General features: G+C 48.5%; 1 protein-coding gene across 4 annotated transcripts; it reads left to right on the top strand.

Moving 5' to 3' along the window:
* The first annotated feature begins 68 nt into the window (after positions 1-68).
* On the top strand, positions 69-18,268 carry HAGH (hydroxyacylglutathione hydrolase). 4 transcript variants are annotated; one of them, XM_087815729.1, is made up of 10 exons: positions 341-351; positions 3,421-3,441; positions 3,584-3,759; positions 4,280-4,344; positions 6,208-6,325; positions 7,227-7,335; positions 10,034-10,137; positions 10,479-10,580; positions 16,000-16,079; positions 16,502-18,268. In XM_087815729.1, the coding sequence occupies exons 3-10, from the start codon at positions 3,655-3,657 to the stop codon at positions 16,599-16,601; spliced, it is 783 nt and encodes a 260-aa protein (XP_087671855.1). In that variant the 5' UTR covers positions 341-351; positions 3,421-3,441; positions 3,584-3,654; the 3' UTR covers positions 16,602-18,268. The 4 variants fall into 4 exon arrangements, with proteins under 4 accessions (XP_087671854.1, XP_087671855.1, XP_087671853.1 ...); XM_087815728.1 differs by lacking the exon at positions 3,421-3,441 and having other exon boundaries at positions 69-351; XM_087815727.1 differs by lacking the exons at positions 341-351; positions 3,421-3,441 and adding an exon at positions 667-742.
* Positions 18,269-19,190: the final 922 nt, after the last annotated feature.

The raw sequence follows: 19,190 nt of genomic DNA on the forward strand, positions 1-19,190 counted from the left end.
GGCGGAGCGGCGCTCGGCCTCCTGGGAGCCGCCGCCCCGTGAGTGCTTCCGGGCTCCTCAGGGCGCCACCCGGTCCCCGGAAAGAAGGGAAGCTCTAAAGCTCCCCGGCTGCAGCCGCTCTGGAGCCTTTCGCTCTGGTGGCTGATGTGTTTGGACGCGAGCGCTGATTGGTCCGGAAGAGGGGTGGGGCGATGCGGGCGCTGATTGGTCACGACAGCCGACGCCGTTTGTGTGCGGCTCGCGCACACCTGCCCAGCAGGTCACCTCTCGCGCTGGTCATGGTGCTGAGGCGGCTGCTCGGCCGCCGGAGTCTCACCGCACTGGGAGCCGCCTGCGCTCGCCGCGGCCTGGGTAGGTCGGCCGGGGCGAGGCTGACAGCGGCGGGGGCCAGGGGCCGGGGGCGGGAACGGGTCGGGTCCGAGAGTCCTGGCGGGTGTCATAGCCCGGTAGTAGCAGTTAGGCCAGCTGCGTTCTCCGAGGCGTCCCAGAGGCGCCCGCGGCCCGCAGCCGGGCGTTGGGCGCGGACGCAGCCGGCGGGCCGCGCCGGGCCGCGGCAGAGAGTCACTGGGCCGCCGCGGCTGACGCTGTTTTTTATCGACATAGGTCTTTAACCCTCTCTGACGGCGGCGGGCTGGCCGGTTGGGGTCGAGAAAGGCTGCACAGCAGTTGGGTCAGACTTTGAGAGGGCTGAAGACAGAGTGGGGTAACAGATCAGCTGAGGTTGCTGAAGGATTTGTGCTAGGTAAGGAGCCGTGTTCCCCGGCGCTTGGACCGGCCTCCCTGCGGTCAGCCCGGCAGCTCTCATCTTCATGACGCTGGGTGGTGCGGGGGGTTCCCACATATTTCCATTCCCCCACCCCACAAACCCCGTATTTCTAATGCCCTGGGCTGATGTGACTGCCTAGAGCCCCAGGAGATGCTGTGTATATTCTCCACAAAGTAAATCACACCTTTTCATCTGACCTTTGGTTGTCAAGAAGAACCTGAGGCACAGAATCGGAAGTGATGACAAAGGGGAGAACCCTCGAGCAATGCTGAGGTTCCAGCAAGACTGGGTCTTGTGAGCTGTAGGACCCTGGCCCTCCATTAGTGCCTCTAAAATGAGAGGGGTTGCCCTGCTGGCGTGGCTTAGCTGTTGAGCATCGGCCTAGAATCCAGGAGATAGCTGTTCGATTCCCCCGTCCGGGCACACTCCGGGATTGTGGACTCGATCCCCAATGGGGGGTGTGTGCGTGTGTGTGCAGGGGGCAGCCAATCAATGACTCTCTCATCATTGATGTTTCTATCTCTCTCTCTCCCTTCCTCTCTCTGAAATCAATAGAGACCTATTTAAATAAATAAATAAATAAATAAATAAATAAATAAATAAATAAATAAATAAAACGAGAGGGGTTAGGCACATTGGCCTCCAAGGGCCCCCTCTTCCAGCTGTCAGATTAAATTCTAACCTTTTGCTTTGTTGGAATATTTTGGCCTTTATTTTGAAACCTCCTTTTCTTTATTTCCTGATAGCTTATCTGGCTGATTAGCAATAGGGGCAGTAAGTTAACCCCAATCTCTGGGACCTGGTTAGCAGTTAACTAAAGGACGGGAGGGCACTAGGTAGGCAGGTGGACCAAGCAGTGAAGCCAACCTTGGCCATTTTCAAATCCCACAGAAAGCAGTCAAGGTTCTGGAGTAGATAATGTGTCATCATTACTAAGAAAAGAGGAAAACTCATCAAAGTGTCAGGGTTGAGTTTTTGTGTCAGGAGTCAGACAGATAGTATAAGTGGAACTGTAGGGAACTGCCAGGAGTACAGCTTCCTCAAATGGCCCCAGCCATTGATACCATGCAGAAGGACTGGCCCCATGCAAAATAAGTTAAACAAAACATGTCTCAGGACTTGGCCCAGATCATAGGCTGTATGTCCATGCCCTCCGGTTACACAGAAGATCACAGCTGCAAACCAATGAGCTGGGAGGATTTCTCAGGCTGTGGTGGGCTAGATTATATAATATTGGGAAAAGGAATATTAGGTTTCTAGTGGTGATTGCAGCAGATGAATTCTTTCTTTAGAGAAAATGGCATCTTCCTCAGGTTCCCAAGCACCAACTGTAAATAATGTTTTCTTCACCTGGGCAGTGTGGATAATGTTCTATGGGAAATACAAAAATGGAGCCCCCTTTTGAGGAGGGTGCTTCCAGACTCGTGGAGTTTTGTTTTTATCCTTCTGCTCTCCCACCCCCCACCCCAATGCACACAGTGCTCTGTATAGTATAGCACTGGGGCTCAGGGGAGGTGGAACGTCACAAATTTGATCATACAAAAATATTTGTTCTGCTGTGCATGAGGAGAAGGGCCTGGAACATGCCCAGCTGGTTGTCAAAGGAAAGGGGGCACTGGATATCTGTGTGCGATCATTAAAGCTGCAGTTCAGGCAGTTTCCCTCGCCATGGCAGATAAATTTGAATTTGCTTTTGATGGTCCCTGGAGACATGGCCTGTCTATCTATCAGTCAGTTGGTGCTCCCTGCTTTCTGGATCCCTTTGAGGAGAGGCCCCCATCCCAGTACCTACCCCAGAATTTCATGGCTGCCTTCTGTCACCTTCTGTTGTGCAGTTTTAATCCCTTTTATGCTAAGACTTAAAGTATTATTGGAGCCTCCATGAATTGTTAGATTGAATAATAGGAGTTTCATTGTTGAAAATATTCTGGCACCTGTCTGCTGCCTGGAAGATGCTTTTGCCCTTCAGTCACTACTGGCCACCTTGGCAGAGTCCTTTGGCTCAGTTCGATGGTGACTGGTATCCTGCATACTCAAATCTAGAACAGTTGTGGCCAACTCTCCATTTCTCAGGCCCTGGTGGTTTTTGTGCATTATCCAAGTTTCTAGTTCCTGCTGTTTGAAGGTGAATATTGTTTTAGCTGGAGAGGCATCAGTGTACTATGAGTAAGAAACAGCCCAGCTTACCCCTAGCTGGCTTGACTCAGAGGATAGAGCGTCAGCCTGCTGACTAAAGGGTCCTGAGTTGCAGGCTTTATCCCTAGCCCTGGCTGAGGCTCATGCATGTGTCTCTCTCACATCAATGTTTCTCTTTCCCCACCACCCCTTCCACTCTCTCTGAAAAGCAATGGAAAAAATATCCTTGGATAAGGATTTAAAAAAAAGTCAGAAACAGCCCAACTTGGCACTTTTACTCCGGTTCTTCTCTTCATGGTCTTCTCTGAAGAGAAGCAACCCAGAACTGACAGTAGTCACGTATGCCGATGGTTTGAATCACAGCCACGAGCTAGCCCTTCTTTCCTTTTAGAAGTCTTGCAAAAGAAAACAAGAATCATAAATCTGGAAGAGCTGATTTCCATGAATATGAACATGAACTGTTTCCTAGGTTTTCTTACTGATGTGGTTAAATGAGGATATTCTCTTCTCTATGAAAGGAACTTAGAAAACCCTGCACGGTGAGCCTCATGCTTGGACGTTTGCTGCATGTTGTTCTGGGATGTCACATCCTCTTGCTGCTGCATCGTTGAGGACTTGTTTTGAAGTCTGTGCCTGATGTGGCCTCCTGTGCACACGGATTAAAACTGCACTCTCCTTCAGGTCCAGCCCTGTTGGGAATCCTCCTCCATCGCACAGATTCGAGGAAGAGCTTGATCGTGGAACAGGGCGCCATGAAGGTTGAGTTACTGCCGGCCCTGACTGACAACTACATGTATCTGATCATCGATGATGACACCAAGGAGGCCGCCATTGTGGACCCAGTGCAGCCCCAGAAGGTGGGAGGTGTGTCGCTGGCACCAATTCTTCATCCCCTGCTGGGTTTGATAACTGCAGTGCTCTTACAGCTTGGCCAAAGTTAACTGGAAATTAATCCACTTAGTTTTTTACAAACAATTTAGTGCCCAGTCACTGTTGTTTTGGCAAAGGGCCAATGAAAGGGGTGGGGGTGACCAGAGGCTTTGGTGTGGAAAGATATGGGCTTGTGTTTATAAAGTCCCTGGGCAGAGAAGCAGGGGCTGTCCTTGTCACTGTCTACTCTTACTTGAGGATTTGTGCTCTTGGCCAGAGGGACTTGGAGAGAGAGGTCTTGGGGGGCATTGAGTTGCTAAGTGGATCAAGAGAAAAAAAGGCCACCTTTACCTGCTCTATGAAGTTAGGTCGAATTGGCAGGGTCAGGACAGGGCCTGGACATTCCTGGCACACCCTGAGTTCCACTGGGCACCCCGCCTTGCAGGCTGGTGAGCCAGCACTGGGAGTGTGACAGTGGCCTCTGTCCTGCCTCATGTTTGGTTACAGGTTGTAGAAATGGCAAAAAAGCATGGGGTGAAGCTGACTACACTGCTCACCACCCACCACCATTGGTAAGTGTTCCACTCCAGAGACTGAGCTCCTTCCAGGCCAGCAGAGCTGATTAGGCTTAATGGCTTCATGCCAGGCACACCCTTAGGGTGGGGTTGGGTGGGATTCTCACAGGCTCTCTGGGCCTTCCTGAAGTTGGCAGCCTGGGTTACTTCTGCTCCCATAGCTATGACCACTGTGCAACTTAGAGTCTGCCTCCAGTGGGATTTTGAGAAGGCTTCGGGCCTCAGCCTTCATGCTGCTACCCCGTTCCCTTGGGCTTCCAGGCCCTAGCCCCTTGGCCTGTGATGGGGTCTGATAACTTGGAGGCTCCATGGGGAGATGCTTGTGCTGTGGATCCTTCTGCTGTAAGAGGACCTCCAACACTGTCTTTGAATGCACTTGGGCTTGTGTGATGGGATGTTGGCCTCACTGTTGGGGAAGAAACTAGACTAGACATTAGTGTTTTAAAAAATCAGCAGCCAGTTCAGCCAGTGTGGCTCAGTTGTTGAGCTTCGACCTGTGAGCCAAAAGGTCATCAGTTCCCAGTCAAGGAACATGCCCAGGTTTGGGGCTCGATCCCCACTAGGGTGTGTGCAGGAGGCAGCCAATAGATGTTTCTATCTCTCTATCCCTCTCCCTTCCTCTCTCTCTCAAATCAATAAAACATATATAGAGAAATAAAATTAAAATAAAAGTCAGCAGCCATATGAGGAGAGGTTGCTTAGTGGTGGTTTTTGGTATTTAAAGGCTAAAGGGTAAAAGAGCACCCATTTGGGTTTAGGACCAGAGCTATATGTTCAAGGTCCTTTTGGGTTTTTAAAACTTTTGAGGCTCTTCAAAGCTAAAAAAATAATGTTTCTTTGGCTCTGAACACCTCCCCCACCCCGGCTTTGTAACATCACTGTAAGGTAGCCTGCAGGAGCTCTGCTCCACCGGCTTCTTTCTCCCAGTAACTCACCAGGAGTGTCGTATGGATGTGGTTTGGCCAAAGTTTGTTAAATGGTGGAAATGTCGGTGCTGATGTAACTAAGTTGCTGAGTCTCTGGGACATCAGGTGCTAATTACTGAGAGGACAGGACCTACAGCCCCGTCCTTGGCCTGAGCTACTTAGTGCAGCCACTCTTTTTTTGGAGAAATCCACCTGTGCTGTGCTTTATGCCTCTTGAGCCTCCATATGGCTGCAGGAAGCTCCCCCCTTTCCCAGCTTTGCACAATTTGCTTCTCTCTCCCACCTAAGTAACCCCCACATCAGATGTCACTTTTCTGGAGGGTTTTCTCAGCACCTCATGTTTATGCTAGAATATAAACCCTAAACCAGGCCCTAAATCGAGCTCCAGGGTGTGGCCTGTGCCTCCCTCCCGTAGGTGGTGGTGGTGAGTGGGCTGAGGGGCTCACCCTGGCCAGTGTGTAACAGCCCTCCAGGGGAGGAGGGCAGAGGGTCAGCCTCCTCTTATCTCCGGCCCTGCTGTTTCTGGGTCCATTAGGAGAGTCCATAGGTGAATGTGTAGTGAGGGGCAGGTGTTCCTTTGTGACCAGAAAGCCCTGGCCTTGTCCTGGAATGGCTGATCTTTAGGTGTGGGCACATTCCCTGCCCTGCCCTGCATTCAGGGCCTGGCTGGGCTAGTGCTGGAGTAACTGACCCCCTTTCTCAAATGTGACTGAGGCAGGGGCACGGAAGTACCTGGCATGGGAACAGGGTGCCTGAGGACGTTCTTATTCAGTGCAGCCAAATGACAGACAAGAAGCCAGTTTCCTGTGTTGGAAGATGTGTTTCTACTTCTGAGAAACATAACTAGGCAAATAAAAATTCTGTTTGGTTGGGGTTTATAAGCAAGCAAACCTCCTTCATATCAGCAGTAGCCCTAGGTCTTTTTGACTTCCAGGGACCACGCTGGTGGGAATGAGAAGCTTGTCATGCTGGAGCCTGGATTGAAGGTGTATGGGGGTGATGACCGGATTGGGGCCCTGACTCACAAGGTCACACACCTATCCACACTGCAGGTGAGGAGTGGACCCCAATGCAAAGGTACGCCAGGCCCTAGAGCACAGTGTGGGGTGGACGCACAGTGGGAACACTGCCTCCTCCTGACTCTCCCCTCTGTTACCCCAGGGACCTAGAGGGGCACATAAGGGCTTGGGCCCTGGAGATGGCCTGACCTGTGGATGGTTGGAGGGCCTCTTGGGGTTGCCTCCGCTTGGACAGTCCCCTGTTGAGAGCATCACGAGCAAATCAGTGTGCAAATGATGACTAGATAAGAGAAGAAGCTATAGGGTACAACTTAGAGCGAATTGGGGAAATTTAAATATAGACTCTACATGGGCTCACATTCTCATGCTGATGCTAAATTTCTTGGATGTGATGATAGCAAGGTTATGCAGGAGGCTGTTCTTTTCTTAGTAGATGCAGCTAGAGTGTTTAGGGGTGATTTGTCAGCATGTGTGTGACTTGAAATGCATGTGTGTGGAGAGAGCACATGCCTAGATGTGGGAACTGTCAGTATTTGTTGATTCAGGTAAAGGTTATATGGATGTTCATCTTTATTTCAATTTTTTTTGTATTTTTGATGTGAAGAGGTAGGAGGAGGGGAGAGACAGAGAAGAAACAAAAAAGGCGAAGCACCTAAGAAGCAAAACCATCTTTTCTAGCAAGACTTCTAGTTCAGTGGCCTGATTTTGAGGGAGAAAACAAAATATGCTCCTTCAGTTTTGCATGTCAGCAGATACCTGGTTCTAGGGTGGTCCCTGCCCCTGGGGGCACACACGAGTACTGAGTCTCATGGTCACCAGCAAGATCCATGTCTTGCTGTGTGGTGGGCGTGGGGTCTGAGGCGAGACTTACGGGACCAGCGGGCAGTGTGTTTGTGAGCCCTGGGAGCACACGCCAGCACGTGCTTTGTTTCAGGTGGGGTCCCTCAACGTCAAGTGCCTGTCGACGCCGTGTCACACTTCTGGACACATCTGCTACTTTGTGAGCAAGCCCGGCAGTTCTGAGCCCCCTGCTGTGTTTACAGGTGAGGTTTCAGGTGTGTGTGCTGGGGATTGGTAAAGACCCTCTTGGCATGGGGGTGAAGTAGCAGAGCTCTTCCTGTCTGAAACTACATGGGGGTGAGAGGAGGGCCATAGCCCTCAGGGCAGAGCTGGGGCTGGCCTTTTGCTTCCCTCTGACCACTGTCCAGTGCCCTGGGGACAAGCCTTTCTTTGAGAGACTCTGCCTGGTGGAGATGCAGCCTGAGCCACCACTTTCTCCAGCAGCTGCCAGGTGGGCGGGGCAGTGAGCCTCAGACCCGCCTATGTGGGCCTAACTGATACCCTTGACACTGCCCATCCCGCCATGGGCTGTGAGCCCAGCTGGGTTTGGCAGTCTGTAGCCAGCCCCTGGTCAGAGTCTTCTACACAAAGCAATGCTTAAAGCGGCCTGCCTGGCAGCGCTGACAAGCTCGGACGGTGCTGGATGAGCTCAGGTAGTGGCTGCAGTCTGCAGAGGCCGTGACCCTGAGTGAGGTTTGTGAAGCACGGAGCGCTGGGCTGTGTGAGCAGCACTCAGTCAGGGCAAGCAGGTCTTTCCAGCAATCGGAGGTATTTTTCCCCTTTTGAGAGAAAATGAAAGAATGTTGGTGCTGGTTGGGAAACCTGTGAAGTAGAACAACAGTGACAACAGTCATTCAGGGTGGCATGAGCCAGTGGCCACGGATGAGCAGTAATGGTTGGGAGTGCCCAGCAAAGAGTGGGCTTGTTGGTCCCAGAGACCCCTACTGCCACCCTAACTTTTTAGTGAATGTAAACGGTTTTAAGCTCTGAGTCTCCCAGAAATTGAAGTTACAATCATGATATTGTAATTGTAGTGAAAGTTTGTTTTAAAATACAATGGCTGAATGCAGTGGCTCCTGGAGTGGATCCTGCCATGCATGGAAAACAGCGTTAATCGGAAATGTGCATTGAATCTGGGGTGGAGTTTTTAGTTAATAGCAATGGAGGGACACAGGCTTGTAGTTTTGACAAATACATCAGGGAAACGCCAACTGAGGGGGGGGTGCATAAGGAGCCTCTAGCTTGTCTACAAATCCAAAATTATCCTCAGAACTAAGTTTTTGAAAAATATGTACAGCCGTTTTCAGTGTTCTCACTGTAGTGATGGAGATGTGGGGCTGTGAGGCAGGTTACAGGTCCCTGCACATTGTGGCAGCCCCTAGCCTCATGCCGGGCTGAGTCTGACTGTGGTTGGAGTAGGTCAGTTGGCCCACATGACACATGTCCACTGCACTGAAGTGGTCTCGCCTATGTGTGTGTGGTGAGAGCAAAGTGTCCCCACTGAGTGGTGTAGGCTTGAGGTGACAGGAGTGTGCCCGGTGCCTTGTCCAGCAAACCCTCAGGACATCACACTCCTGTTTCTACTGGCCCTTGGTGTGTCCATCTGTAAGGTGGTAAGGCAGTGCCTGGCTCCCACTGTTGTCCGGAACTGGGGGAGTGGCCCTGGGGACTGTGCTGTTAGAAGCTGAGTCCTGCTTTGGAAAGTGTGGAGAGCTGACTGTTGCAAACACAGACCTGAACTGTGTCCTGCACGAGTTGTTACTGTTGTCTGTGTGACAGCAGCTGGCAAAGAGTACATTGTCTTATTGGTGACTTTAATAATAAAATGTGAAAAATCACACAGTGTCCTCAGTGGGGAAGCTAAGGTGTCTGGGGTATCTACAGTGAGGACTAATGGTGTGGGAAATAGGACGACCCAGCAGGGCCCCAGCTGGCCTGTGTGCACAGCCAAGGAATCTGTAGCAGCCAAAGGTGGGATTATTGGTGGTCCCAGGCCTCGAGCCCAGGTCCGAGTGACCCAGGGCCACGCTCCCTTCCCCTAAGATGTAAGTAGAGGAGGTGACAGCCCATAGGAGGGAGTGGCTTTGGGCCTGGAATGTGGTGGGCAGGACTGGGCACTGACAGGCCAGGGAAGAGGCTTGGCAGGTGCTGATGGGAGAGGAATGTTACTTGATGTCATGGAGTCCCAGACCCTTCTCACTGCAGGGGCCTGGAGAGCAAATGCCTATGGGCTTCCACTTGGCACTGAGCCCATTCTCAGAGAAGAGACCCGGAAAGGGAAGCAGCAGAGCATAGAGACCTGGTGGGCGTCAGGCAGAGGGGACACTGTCTAAAGGGTGGAATCAGGAAGTGGTGATCTGCAGGTGGCAGGTCCGAATCTTGAGGGCCCTCATGGGCTATGGGCCCTTGTGAGGGGCTCCTGGAGGGCTCAGGTGAGGCTGATGAGATCAAGGAGGGTATTACAGGATGGCTCTGGCTACCTGGGATAAGGGAAAATGCAGGGAGGCCATGCCTGGGAGGGGGGCTACTGGTGGGTGGGGACAAATGCTGGGGAGGGGGTCTTGGCACTACTGCTGACAGGACTGGGCAGTGAAGGGAGGAGTCAGCATGACCCTAAGGTTTGGGTTTGAGCAGCTGTTTGGGAGCTGGTGGTACCGGTGAGTGAGACTTGAGTGAAAAGTTTGGGCGTGGGTGGGAACCGAGAGCTGTGGGTTGTCTTTGGACCTTGTCGGGTGTCTAGGTGGAGGACACGTCTGAGGCTGGGCCCCAGTCAGCCCAGGGGACAAAGCGGAGCCTTGGCCCACAGACCTCGGGTGATCAGCATCGTCCGGTAGTGGACTATCAGCCTCTCGCGGGGGTGTGTCCTGGCTGCCTCACTGTTCCGTGGCTGTCCTCTTTCAGGTGACACCTTGTTTGTGGCTGGCTGTGGGAAGTTCTTTGAAGGGACAGCAGACGAGATGTACAAAGCCCTGATCGAGGTCCTGGGCCGGCTCCCTCCGGACACAGTAGGCAGAGCCTCTGTCAAGTTCCCTGGCTGGGGGTGTGAGGACACGGCCTGCTCTCCCACTCTGTCCTCTTACCTCCTGTCCTGTGCCCCCCCCTCTGCCCCCTGTGACTACCCGTGTATGAGGAAGAGTGGGAGGGTGGGGACATTTTCTCTAGAACCGTAGGTTTTCTCTTAATGTGCTTTTTATTGTTTCACATACATGCAAGAAGCATCTTGTCCTAAGGGGCATCTCCCTGGGTGTCAGTGTTCCAGCACAGGGCCCTTAAGGCCCATCTCTAAGGAGTTTCACGGGGGATTAATGAGTCTCTTCAGAGCTCATGGGTTTGGCTTTTTCCTCAGAGAGTGTACTGTGGCCACGAATATACCATCAACAACCTTAAGTTCGCTCGGCATGTGGAGCCCAGCAACCCAGCCATTCAGGAGAAACTGGCCTGGGCAAAGGTGAGTGGCATATGCTATGGTGCACATCCTATGGGTCAGTCACTGTGAAGTGACTTCCTGGGACCATGTAGGGCCCAGGTTGCTGGCACTCAAGGCGTCATTTCCAGAGTGGGCAGCAAGTGCTCCTCAAGGCTGTGAACAAGCTGGGGCTTAGACCACCCAACTTTGTGCAGGAACTAGGTGGCTTGTCAAATCCTTTCTGACTCAGTGGGTCTCGGCTGGACCTGGGACTCTGTGTTCCAACAAGTGCCCTAGCAGGGTGAAGTGCCAGATCCCCTCCCACTTCCCATGTCATGAGCAGCAGGTGGGACTGTGTGGCAGCTGTTTGCTCTGGAGGCTGTTTGTCTGAAGGGCATTTATTTCAACAATGGCCCCAAACTTGCTCCTTGGCTCAGCCCCAGGGGTTGGCTTATTGTCCTGGTGAAGCTCAGTTTATTAATCTTTTTATGCTTTTTGTGTTCTGTCTAAAATATCTTTGCATACCCCTACATCACAAAGATTTTCTCCTATTTTCTCCTAGAGGTTGTATAGTCTTAGCTTTTATGTTCATATAGATTTCTATTTAAGTCAGTGATCCATTTCAAGTTAATGTTTGTTTGTGGTGTAAGGTAAGGGTAGAAGTTCACTTTTTTGCATATTGACATTCAGTTATTCAGCACCGTTTGTTGAAAAGACTGTCCTTTCCTCAGTGGTTTTCCTTGGCATCTTTGCTGAATAAAATGGACTCTGTAGGAATCTACTTCTGGACTCTTATTTTGTTCCATTAATCTGTATGACTGATCCTTGTATCAATAATACTGTCTTGATTACTATAGCTTAGGTAAGTCTGGGAATCAGATAGTAGAAATCCTCTAACTTTATTCTTTTTTAAAAATGGGTTTTGACTCTTCTAAGCCTGCTGCATTTTTGTGTAAATTTTAGGGTCTTTTAATTTCTACAAAAAAGTCAGCTTGGCTTTTGACTGGGTGGGACTATGTTGTAACAAAAGATTTAGAGAGAATTGAGATCATAACAATATTGAATCTGATATAGCTTTCCATTTATTGAGGTCCTTTAGGTTTTTCTCAGCAATATTTTATAATTTTCAGTGTTAAAGATCTTGCACATATTGTTAAGTACTTCATGTTTTTGGGTTTTATTATAAATGATTATTTGTTGATAGTCTTTAGAAATACAATTGATTTTTGTATTTAGACCTCATAGACCCATGCTAAACTCACTTATTCTAGCATTTTTTTCTGTAGACAATCATGTCATCAACTAATACTTTTATTTCTTCCTTTCTAATCTCTATACCTTTTATTATTTTTCTTGCCTTATTGCACTGGCTGACACCTCCAGTACAGTGTTAAACAGAAGTGGTGAGAGTGGACATACTTGGCTTGTTCCTAGTCTTAAGGACAAAGCATTCATTCTTTCACCATTAAGTACAAAATTAGCTGTGGGTTTTTCATAAATCCTCTTTATAAGGCTGATGAAGTTCACTTATATTCCTGGTTTTCTGAGAGTTTCTACCATGAGTTAATGTTGAAATTTGTCAAATGATTTTTCTTCATTTATTATATAATCATGTTTTTCTCTCCCTCTTTTACTCTGTTAATATGATGGAGTGCATCAGTTGGTTTCAAATGTAAAACCAATCTTGCTTTCTGGATAAACCTTAGTCATAGTCTGTTATTCTTTTCATATGTTGCTAGAGTCTGTTTTTCTGTCTGTGTTCAAAGGGATATTGGTCTGTAGTTTTATTTTCTTACATTGTCTTTTTCTAGTCATAATATCAGGGTAATGCTGGCCTCATAAAATAAGAAAGTGCTTTTGCCTCCTAGTTTCTGAATTTTCTATGATTGTTACTATTTCTTTAATGTTTGTTAGAATTTACCACTGAAGCCATGTGGACATTGAATTCTTTTTGTGGAAAGATCTTTTGTTATGAATTAATTTCTTTGTGTAGGGCTATTAGATTTTAATATCTTCTTTAGTTAGTTTTGTTAGCAACTTGTATCTTTCAAGGAATTTGTCCATTTCATCAAGGTTTTCAAATTTATTGACAGTTTTCATACTTTTTGTTCCTTTTTAATATCAACTTTATTGAGGTTTAGTTAACGTGTAATAAACTGCATCAGTTTATTTATTTTTGATAAATATATCTTTATTGATTTCAGAGAGAGGGAGGGAGAGAGAGAGAAACATCAATGATGAGAGAGTCATTGATTGGCTGCTTCCTGCACGCCCCCGACTGGGGATCAAGCCTGCAACCCTGGCATGTGCCCTGACCAGGAATCGAACCATGATCTCCTGGATCCTAGGTTGATGCTCAACTGCTGAGCCACACCGGCCGGGCAAAACTGCATCAGTTTGAAGTGAAGAACTGAGTGAATTTTTACAGATGTACATACCGGTGAAATGTCTATCGCTACAGTTAAGGCACAGAACATTTCCATCACCCCCTATCTTCCTCATGCCTCTTTTTCACTGCCCTGGCTCCAGAGGACTGCTGATCTATTGTATACCACTAGAAGGTAGTTTGCATTTTCTAGTATTTTATATAAATGGAACTATACAGTATGTACTCTTTTATCTTTTTTTCACTCAGCAGAATGATTTTAAGATTCATTCATGTTGCTGCATGTATCATTAGTTCATTCCTTTTTATTGCTAAATAGTATTCCATTGTTTGGATATGCCACATTTTGTTTATCCATTCATCTCTCAATAGTTGTTTCCAGTAATGGGCTGTTGTAAATAAAGCTGCTATGAACATTTGTGTGCAAGTCTTTGTGTGACATCTATTTTAATTTCTCCTGAGTAAATACCTAGGAATGGAATGGCTGGGTTGTTTATAGGTGTATGTTTGACTTTAAAGCATCTGCCAAACTATTTTCCTAAGTGTTTGTATTATTTTACATTTCTACCAGCAAAGTATGAGAGTTCCAGTTGTTCCACATCCCTACCAGCACTTGGTATTGTCAGTCTTTTTAATTTTAATAATTTTAGTGAGTACGTACTGGTGGTTCATTGTGCTTTTAAGTTGCACTTACCTGGTGTCCAGTAATGCTGAGCATCGTTTTATATGCTTACTGGCCATTTTGTGAAGTGTTTGTTCACATCTTTTTGCCCATTTAAAACATGGGCTTGTCTCCTTCTTATTGAATAATAAGAGGATTTTTAAAAGTATGTTCTGGATACAAGTCCTTTGTCAGATGTATGTATGGTGAGTAGTTTCTCTCATTCTGTGGCTTGCCTTTTATTTCTCAACAATGTCTTTTGAAGAGCATTTTAAATTTTGATGAAGTCCAACATATTAATTCTCTTTTATGGTTCATACACTTTTGTCTCCTAAGAAATCTTTGCTTTTTCCAACGTCAAAAGTTTTCTCTTGTGTTTTCTTTTGGAAGTTTTACAGTTTTGGCTTCCAGTTTTAGATCAGTAGGACGGCCTCCCCAGCGTATGTGTTGGCGCTGATCCCCCCTTTTGTTTCTGATGTTAGTAATTTGTATTCTTTCTCTTTGTCATTCTTACCAATTTTGTTGATTTTTTAAAGAACAACTTTTGCCTTACTTTTCCTTGTTTGTTTTTCCATTGCCCCGATTTCTGCTCTTATCTTTTTAAACTCCTTCCATCTGCTTACTGGGGATTTACTTCCTTTTTTTTATAGATTCTTAACGTGGAGCCCGAGCTCACTGATTTTAGACCCTCCTGCATTTCTAATGTGTGCACTTGTGGCGCCCCCCAAATTCTGAGGTGTTGTATTTTCCTTATCTCCATTTGGAATATTTTAAAAATAGCCCTTGTGAGTTCTTCTTTGACATATGGGCTATATCGAATCGTGTTAAACTTCTTTTGCCTTTTAAACATTTTGTTACAAGAATTTTCACACATATGGAAACATTGAAGGAATTTCATAATGAATGTTCATATACCTAACACCTACTTTCTACTACTAACATTTTATTGTACTTATTTTATCACTGTCCAGCCATCTTACTTTCAAATAAACTAATGTGTGAATGTCACTTATATATCATTTTACCAATCCCTTTAGAGGGCATTGAGGGTTCCCAACTTTCTTGCTCTTGTGAACTGCGCTGCATTGTTTCCAGCCTGTACCCTTCCTGCTTCTGTAAATCACTGCATGTTAACACCCACCTTAACGGGAAATCTAAGAGGTTACGACAGTTTACCCCCGCCAGCTATGCATGTAAGAACCTGCTTTAAAATTATCCTCAGAAGAGAGTTTACTTGTTTTCTTCCCTCACAGGAGACAATAAGATTTCCTAGGAGAGCCCGGCCGGGCGTGGCTCAGCGGTTGAGCGTCGACCTGGGATCCAGGCGATCGGGGTTCGATTCCCAGTCAGGGCACATGCCCGGGTTGCGGGCTCGATCAATGACTCTCTCATCATTGATGTTTCTATGTCTCTCTCTCTCTCTCTCTCTCTCGCTCTCCTTTCCTCTCTCTGAAATCAATAAAGATATATTTAAAAAAAAAAAAAAAAGATTTCCTAGGAGAAGCGAATACTGGAGAAGCACAGGGAGTAGTACAAAGCATTCTAAGCTTGTTTTTACCAGAGGGAAAAACACAGAGATTAGCAGTAAACCTTCATCTCGATGCCAGCGATCACAGGGTGAGGGGTGGGAAGATCCAGGCCCTCAGGTCTGAGGGCCCCTGATAGTCAGGGAGCCTGGGTTTGGGTGTCAGCAGCTGTTGTCCAGGCTCTGGCTTGACCCTCCAGGTTAGCTGGGCAGAAGGGCAGGGTTGCTGGGAGGATGGAGACCCCAGCTGTTAATTCTGACCTTCCTGTAGAGTTTTATAGAAGCTACAGTTGGCCAAACGACCCAGTGTGCATCTTCTCTCTGCCTTGATCAGTGTTGATCAGGGGCAAGACCATCCCGACTGGAGGTGACAAGATGCCCACTGAGGGCTCTTCTGAGTGCTTTTCCCTTGGGAGCCCATGTAGGAAAAGCCCTGCCCAAAGACCCCCTCAATGAGAACTTACCACTCTGTAGAGGGGCTGTCATGCCAGGGGAAGGACCCTGGGCATGTCTTCTCGCTGTCCTTCCCAGCAATGAGCTGTGCACAACCCATGCCCTGTCTTGGGGAAGGGGCAGTGGGTGTTTTCTTCTTTTCTGTGGTTACTTCTGCATTCTTGCTGGTTATTCTATAATGTGAAACATAAACTTCAGATTAATAAAAAGAAAGCTCCGTGTCCCCCTCCCCCTCCAAGACAGCAAGGGAAGGAGGACAGGTTGCTGGTGGCAGCTGCAACACTCACATCTCTCCATGAGCAAGAAGGGGCCTGACCTGAACTGATCTAACTGCTCACTTTGCCTTCTCAGCCAGATGAGTTAAGATCATTAGAAGGTATTTTGAAATGAAGATATTTGGAAGTTTCTGTAGTAAAGTGATGTGTTTCTTTTGCAGGAGAAGTACAGTATTGGGGAGCCCACAGTGCCGTCTACCATTGCAGAGGAGTTCACCTATAACCCGTTCATGAGAGTGAGGTGAGGGTGCGAGCAGGAGGGTGCAGGCAGCGGCCCGTGCTGTCCTTGGCCTCTGCTTCATTCCAGCACTATGTCCACTCACTGAAACGCCTGCAGGTCCCAAATAGTGGAGGGACTGCCCTGAAATCCTGATTAAGTATGGGCACAAATCAGACACATTTTCTTAAAGGCTGGGAGGGATACTTTTCTTGGTGCCCGGAGGCAGAATCCATGGGTGGGGTGCATTTGCAAGGAGCTGGGCAGTGCCAGACAGCAGCATGGGGTTGATGTCCCTGCTCTCTGGGTCACCAGCAGGACTGGGCCTGATCAGCACACCATCCACAGTTAGAAACACCAAGTTGGCCATGGGTTGTTCCCTGGTTTCCTGGGAGGGGAGGTGGGCAGGGCAAGGCAGCCTGCACCCTGGCGACTGGCTCCTGCAGGGAGAAGACAGTGCAGCAGCACGCGGGCGAGACGGACCCTGTCACCACCATGAGGGCCATCCGCAAAGAGAAGGACAATTTCAAGGTGCCCCGGGACTGAGGTGGCCGCGGGGCCTGGGGTGCCCATGGCTGCTGCCTTCAAGCGCATTCCGGTCTTCAGATGTTTTAGGTGAACTTTCTGCTGGGAGTGTAGGAAATTCAGTCTTGGTTTAATTTTAAGTTAATTTCAAGGCCCTTTGCTTGTGTTATCAAATGTTTTAATGCATATTTATAAGAGAAAAATTTAGAAAGTATTTATTCCTGGAAGTTCTGCTTGCAGACTCTGTTCTCTGGCTTTTTTGTGGGGCCCCTGCATGACCCCCCAACAAGAGCTGTCCCTTTCCCCTGCCAAGGGCAGCAGCCCCGTGCTCACCTAGAAGGGGGTGCGCTCTCCTTTTCCTGGCACCCTGAGAAGGGACCCGCTGTCACCCCCATTTATTCCTCCTCTGCCCTCCTGCAGCTACTTCTAGAGGAAGTCATTCTTTCAAGGATCCTGTGTCATTACCTTTACAAAGTCATTTTTGTTTTGATATAGTCAGGCCTTGAGCACCTATCTGAGCTGTCCGAGCAAGGAGGAACAGGGAGAGGCAGCCATGGGGTGTCCTGATGGGACTCGGGGGGTGTGGCCCAGACCCAGAAGACAGTTGGTGGCAGGAAGAAGGGGCATTTGTTCCCAACTAACTCTTTTCTGCATTTGGAAGTTTCCTTCTGTGCTTGATATTTTCAGTTTGGCTTCGATCTGTCGATCTGTGATAAAACAATAGTGCCGCTTACCGAGCCTGTCACTGCAGCCTGTGGTCAGTCTTTGCTATTGTGATGATACGTAGACTGTGTGCCACCGCTTCTGTTGATGTCGCCTTTACTGCTCTTCCCAGACAGGTCATGACAAAGCATGATTGTCTATCGCCACTCTCTATAGAGTCCTCAGGTCCCAAAGGTCATTTGTCCCTGTTCTTGGCTGAGCTTGGGGTGCATGTCACTCGGCAGTTGCCTGCATGGGCCATGCTGCTGTGAGTCTGGGAATAAGGACATTTAAAAATTGCTTGAACCCAGCTGGTGTTGCTCAGTGGTTGAGTGTTGTCCCGTGCACCAGGAAGTAATAGATTCACTTCCGCATCAGGGCACAAGCCTGGGTTGTGGGCTTGATCCCCAGTGGAGGGCATGCAGGAGGCAGGCAATCCATGTTTCTCTCTCATTGATGTTACTCTCTCTTCCTCTCTCTGAAATCAATAAAAACATATATTTTTAAAAATTGCTTGAGAATCACAGACATTCTTGTCCAAAGATTGTGACATTCTAGATGGAGCCAAAGCTCTCTGTGACCAGCAGCTGCCCCTTACCTCTAGGGGTGTCATGGAATGGGATTTGCATGGACCTTTCTAGGTGCTTCATTTTACAGCTTTGTATCAACTATGGAAATGCTGGTGCAGGTATCTCAGCACGGTGTTCCATTGCTTTGTGAAACCTGTAAACACAAGATTGCGAGGGTCCATGTGGACTTGTGGGCCTGATGCCTTGTGTTGTTGGCAGCCCCTCCCCAGGGACATTGAGGTAACCACTAGTTCCCAACAGCACACGTGGCTTCCCTGGCTGCAGGAAGGCTGCGCTCAGGAGGAGTGATTCTCATTTTAACCTGCTGCCGACAGGCCCCCTCCTGCCAGCTTCCTTCATGGCCCTGCGTCTCTCAGCTCCTGTGTTCCTGATCAAACGTTTAAATGTCAAAGAGTTGAAATGAAGCATTTATAAAATGTAGGGAAAATGTAGGGAAAATGTGCCCCGGCACCCAGCTGCCCAGGGCCATCCCTCCTCCTTGTCCTCTGGGAGAGCTGAGCCCTAAAAAATGGGCGCTTTCACCTTGGCGTGTTGGGGTCCTGTAGCCGCCCTCCAAGGCTTGCTGGTGGGCTCTGGCTCTGTGGTTGGTCTGTTGGGCAGGGGTTCTCACGGTCAAGGTTGCATGTGTGGCCCATGTCCTGGGTCTGGGTTCACAGCTTTGACGCACTCTCCTCCAGGCTCTGCTGAGCTGGCAGCGGAACGCTGGCCAGAAAGATGTGCATTTGGACTCCGAACATTTGGCCCCTCTGGTGAAGTGAACTGATCCACTGCAGCGTGGTTTCCTCCTAGGTTTCCTTTCTTACTGACTAGGGGTCCTTTCGCTTCATGCCACACACTTCACGAGTCCTTTGGTTGTATATGTGAGCAGTTACCCCCTAGTTTGTTGCCAGCTTCACACTCTGGTGCCTTGTTGAAGAAATTAATAATTTATTATAGTCAAATGTGACTCTTTTCACTTCATGGTAAGTGCTTTTGCATCCTGTTTAACAGCTCCCTCCCCTGACACCTTCCTGTAATTTCATTCAGTTGCTTTGGTTTTGTTTCTCACGCAGAGGAGGTTTCTAATTCACGTGAAAGTGCTATGGTTACTGGACACCTATGTCCCTCTCCTTCGTTGGCACCACCAGCCCTGGTGAGCATCCGGGGTCAGTGTGTTTTGTGGCCCCACATTCCCTGTCCCTGCAGCTTAAGAACAGCTCTTCATTTCCAGGAAGGGACACAGCCCAACCTGGTCCTTCAGGAGAGCATTGGCCCTTTGCCCTTACGTAGAAATATTAGGATATTGGTATCTGGGATTTGGACTGGCGCGACACTGACT

Source organism: Miniopterus natalensis, chromosome 3 (genome assembly GCF_054644295.1).
Source record: "Miniopterus natalensis isolate mMinNat1 chromosome 3, mMinNat1.hap1, whole genome shotgun sequence".
NCBI classification, from domain to species: Eukaryota; Metazoa; Chordata; class Mammalia; order Chiroptera; family Miniopteridae; genus Miniopterus; species Miniopterus natalensis.

What these genes read in the sequence shown, in the direction of transcription:
- HAGH (XM_087815728.1), top strand. Translation starts at nt 192, where the DNA reads ATGCGGGCGCTGATTGGTCACGACAGCCGACGCCGTTTGTGTGCGGCT. An exon ending in CTGCGCTCGCCGCGGCCTGG is followed by an intron (nt 352 to 3,583) that starts GTAGGTCGGCCG and finishes ACTCTCCTTCAG; the next exon opens with GTCCAGCCCTGTTGGGAATC. An exon ending in GCCGGCTCCCTCCGGACACA is followed by an intron (nt 10,138 to 10,478) that starts GTAGGCAGAGCC and finishes CTTTTTCCTCAG; the next exon opens with AGAGTGTACTGTGGCCACGA.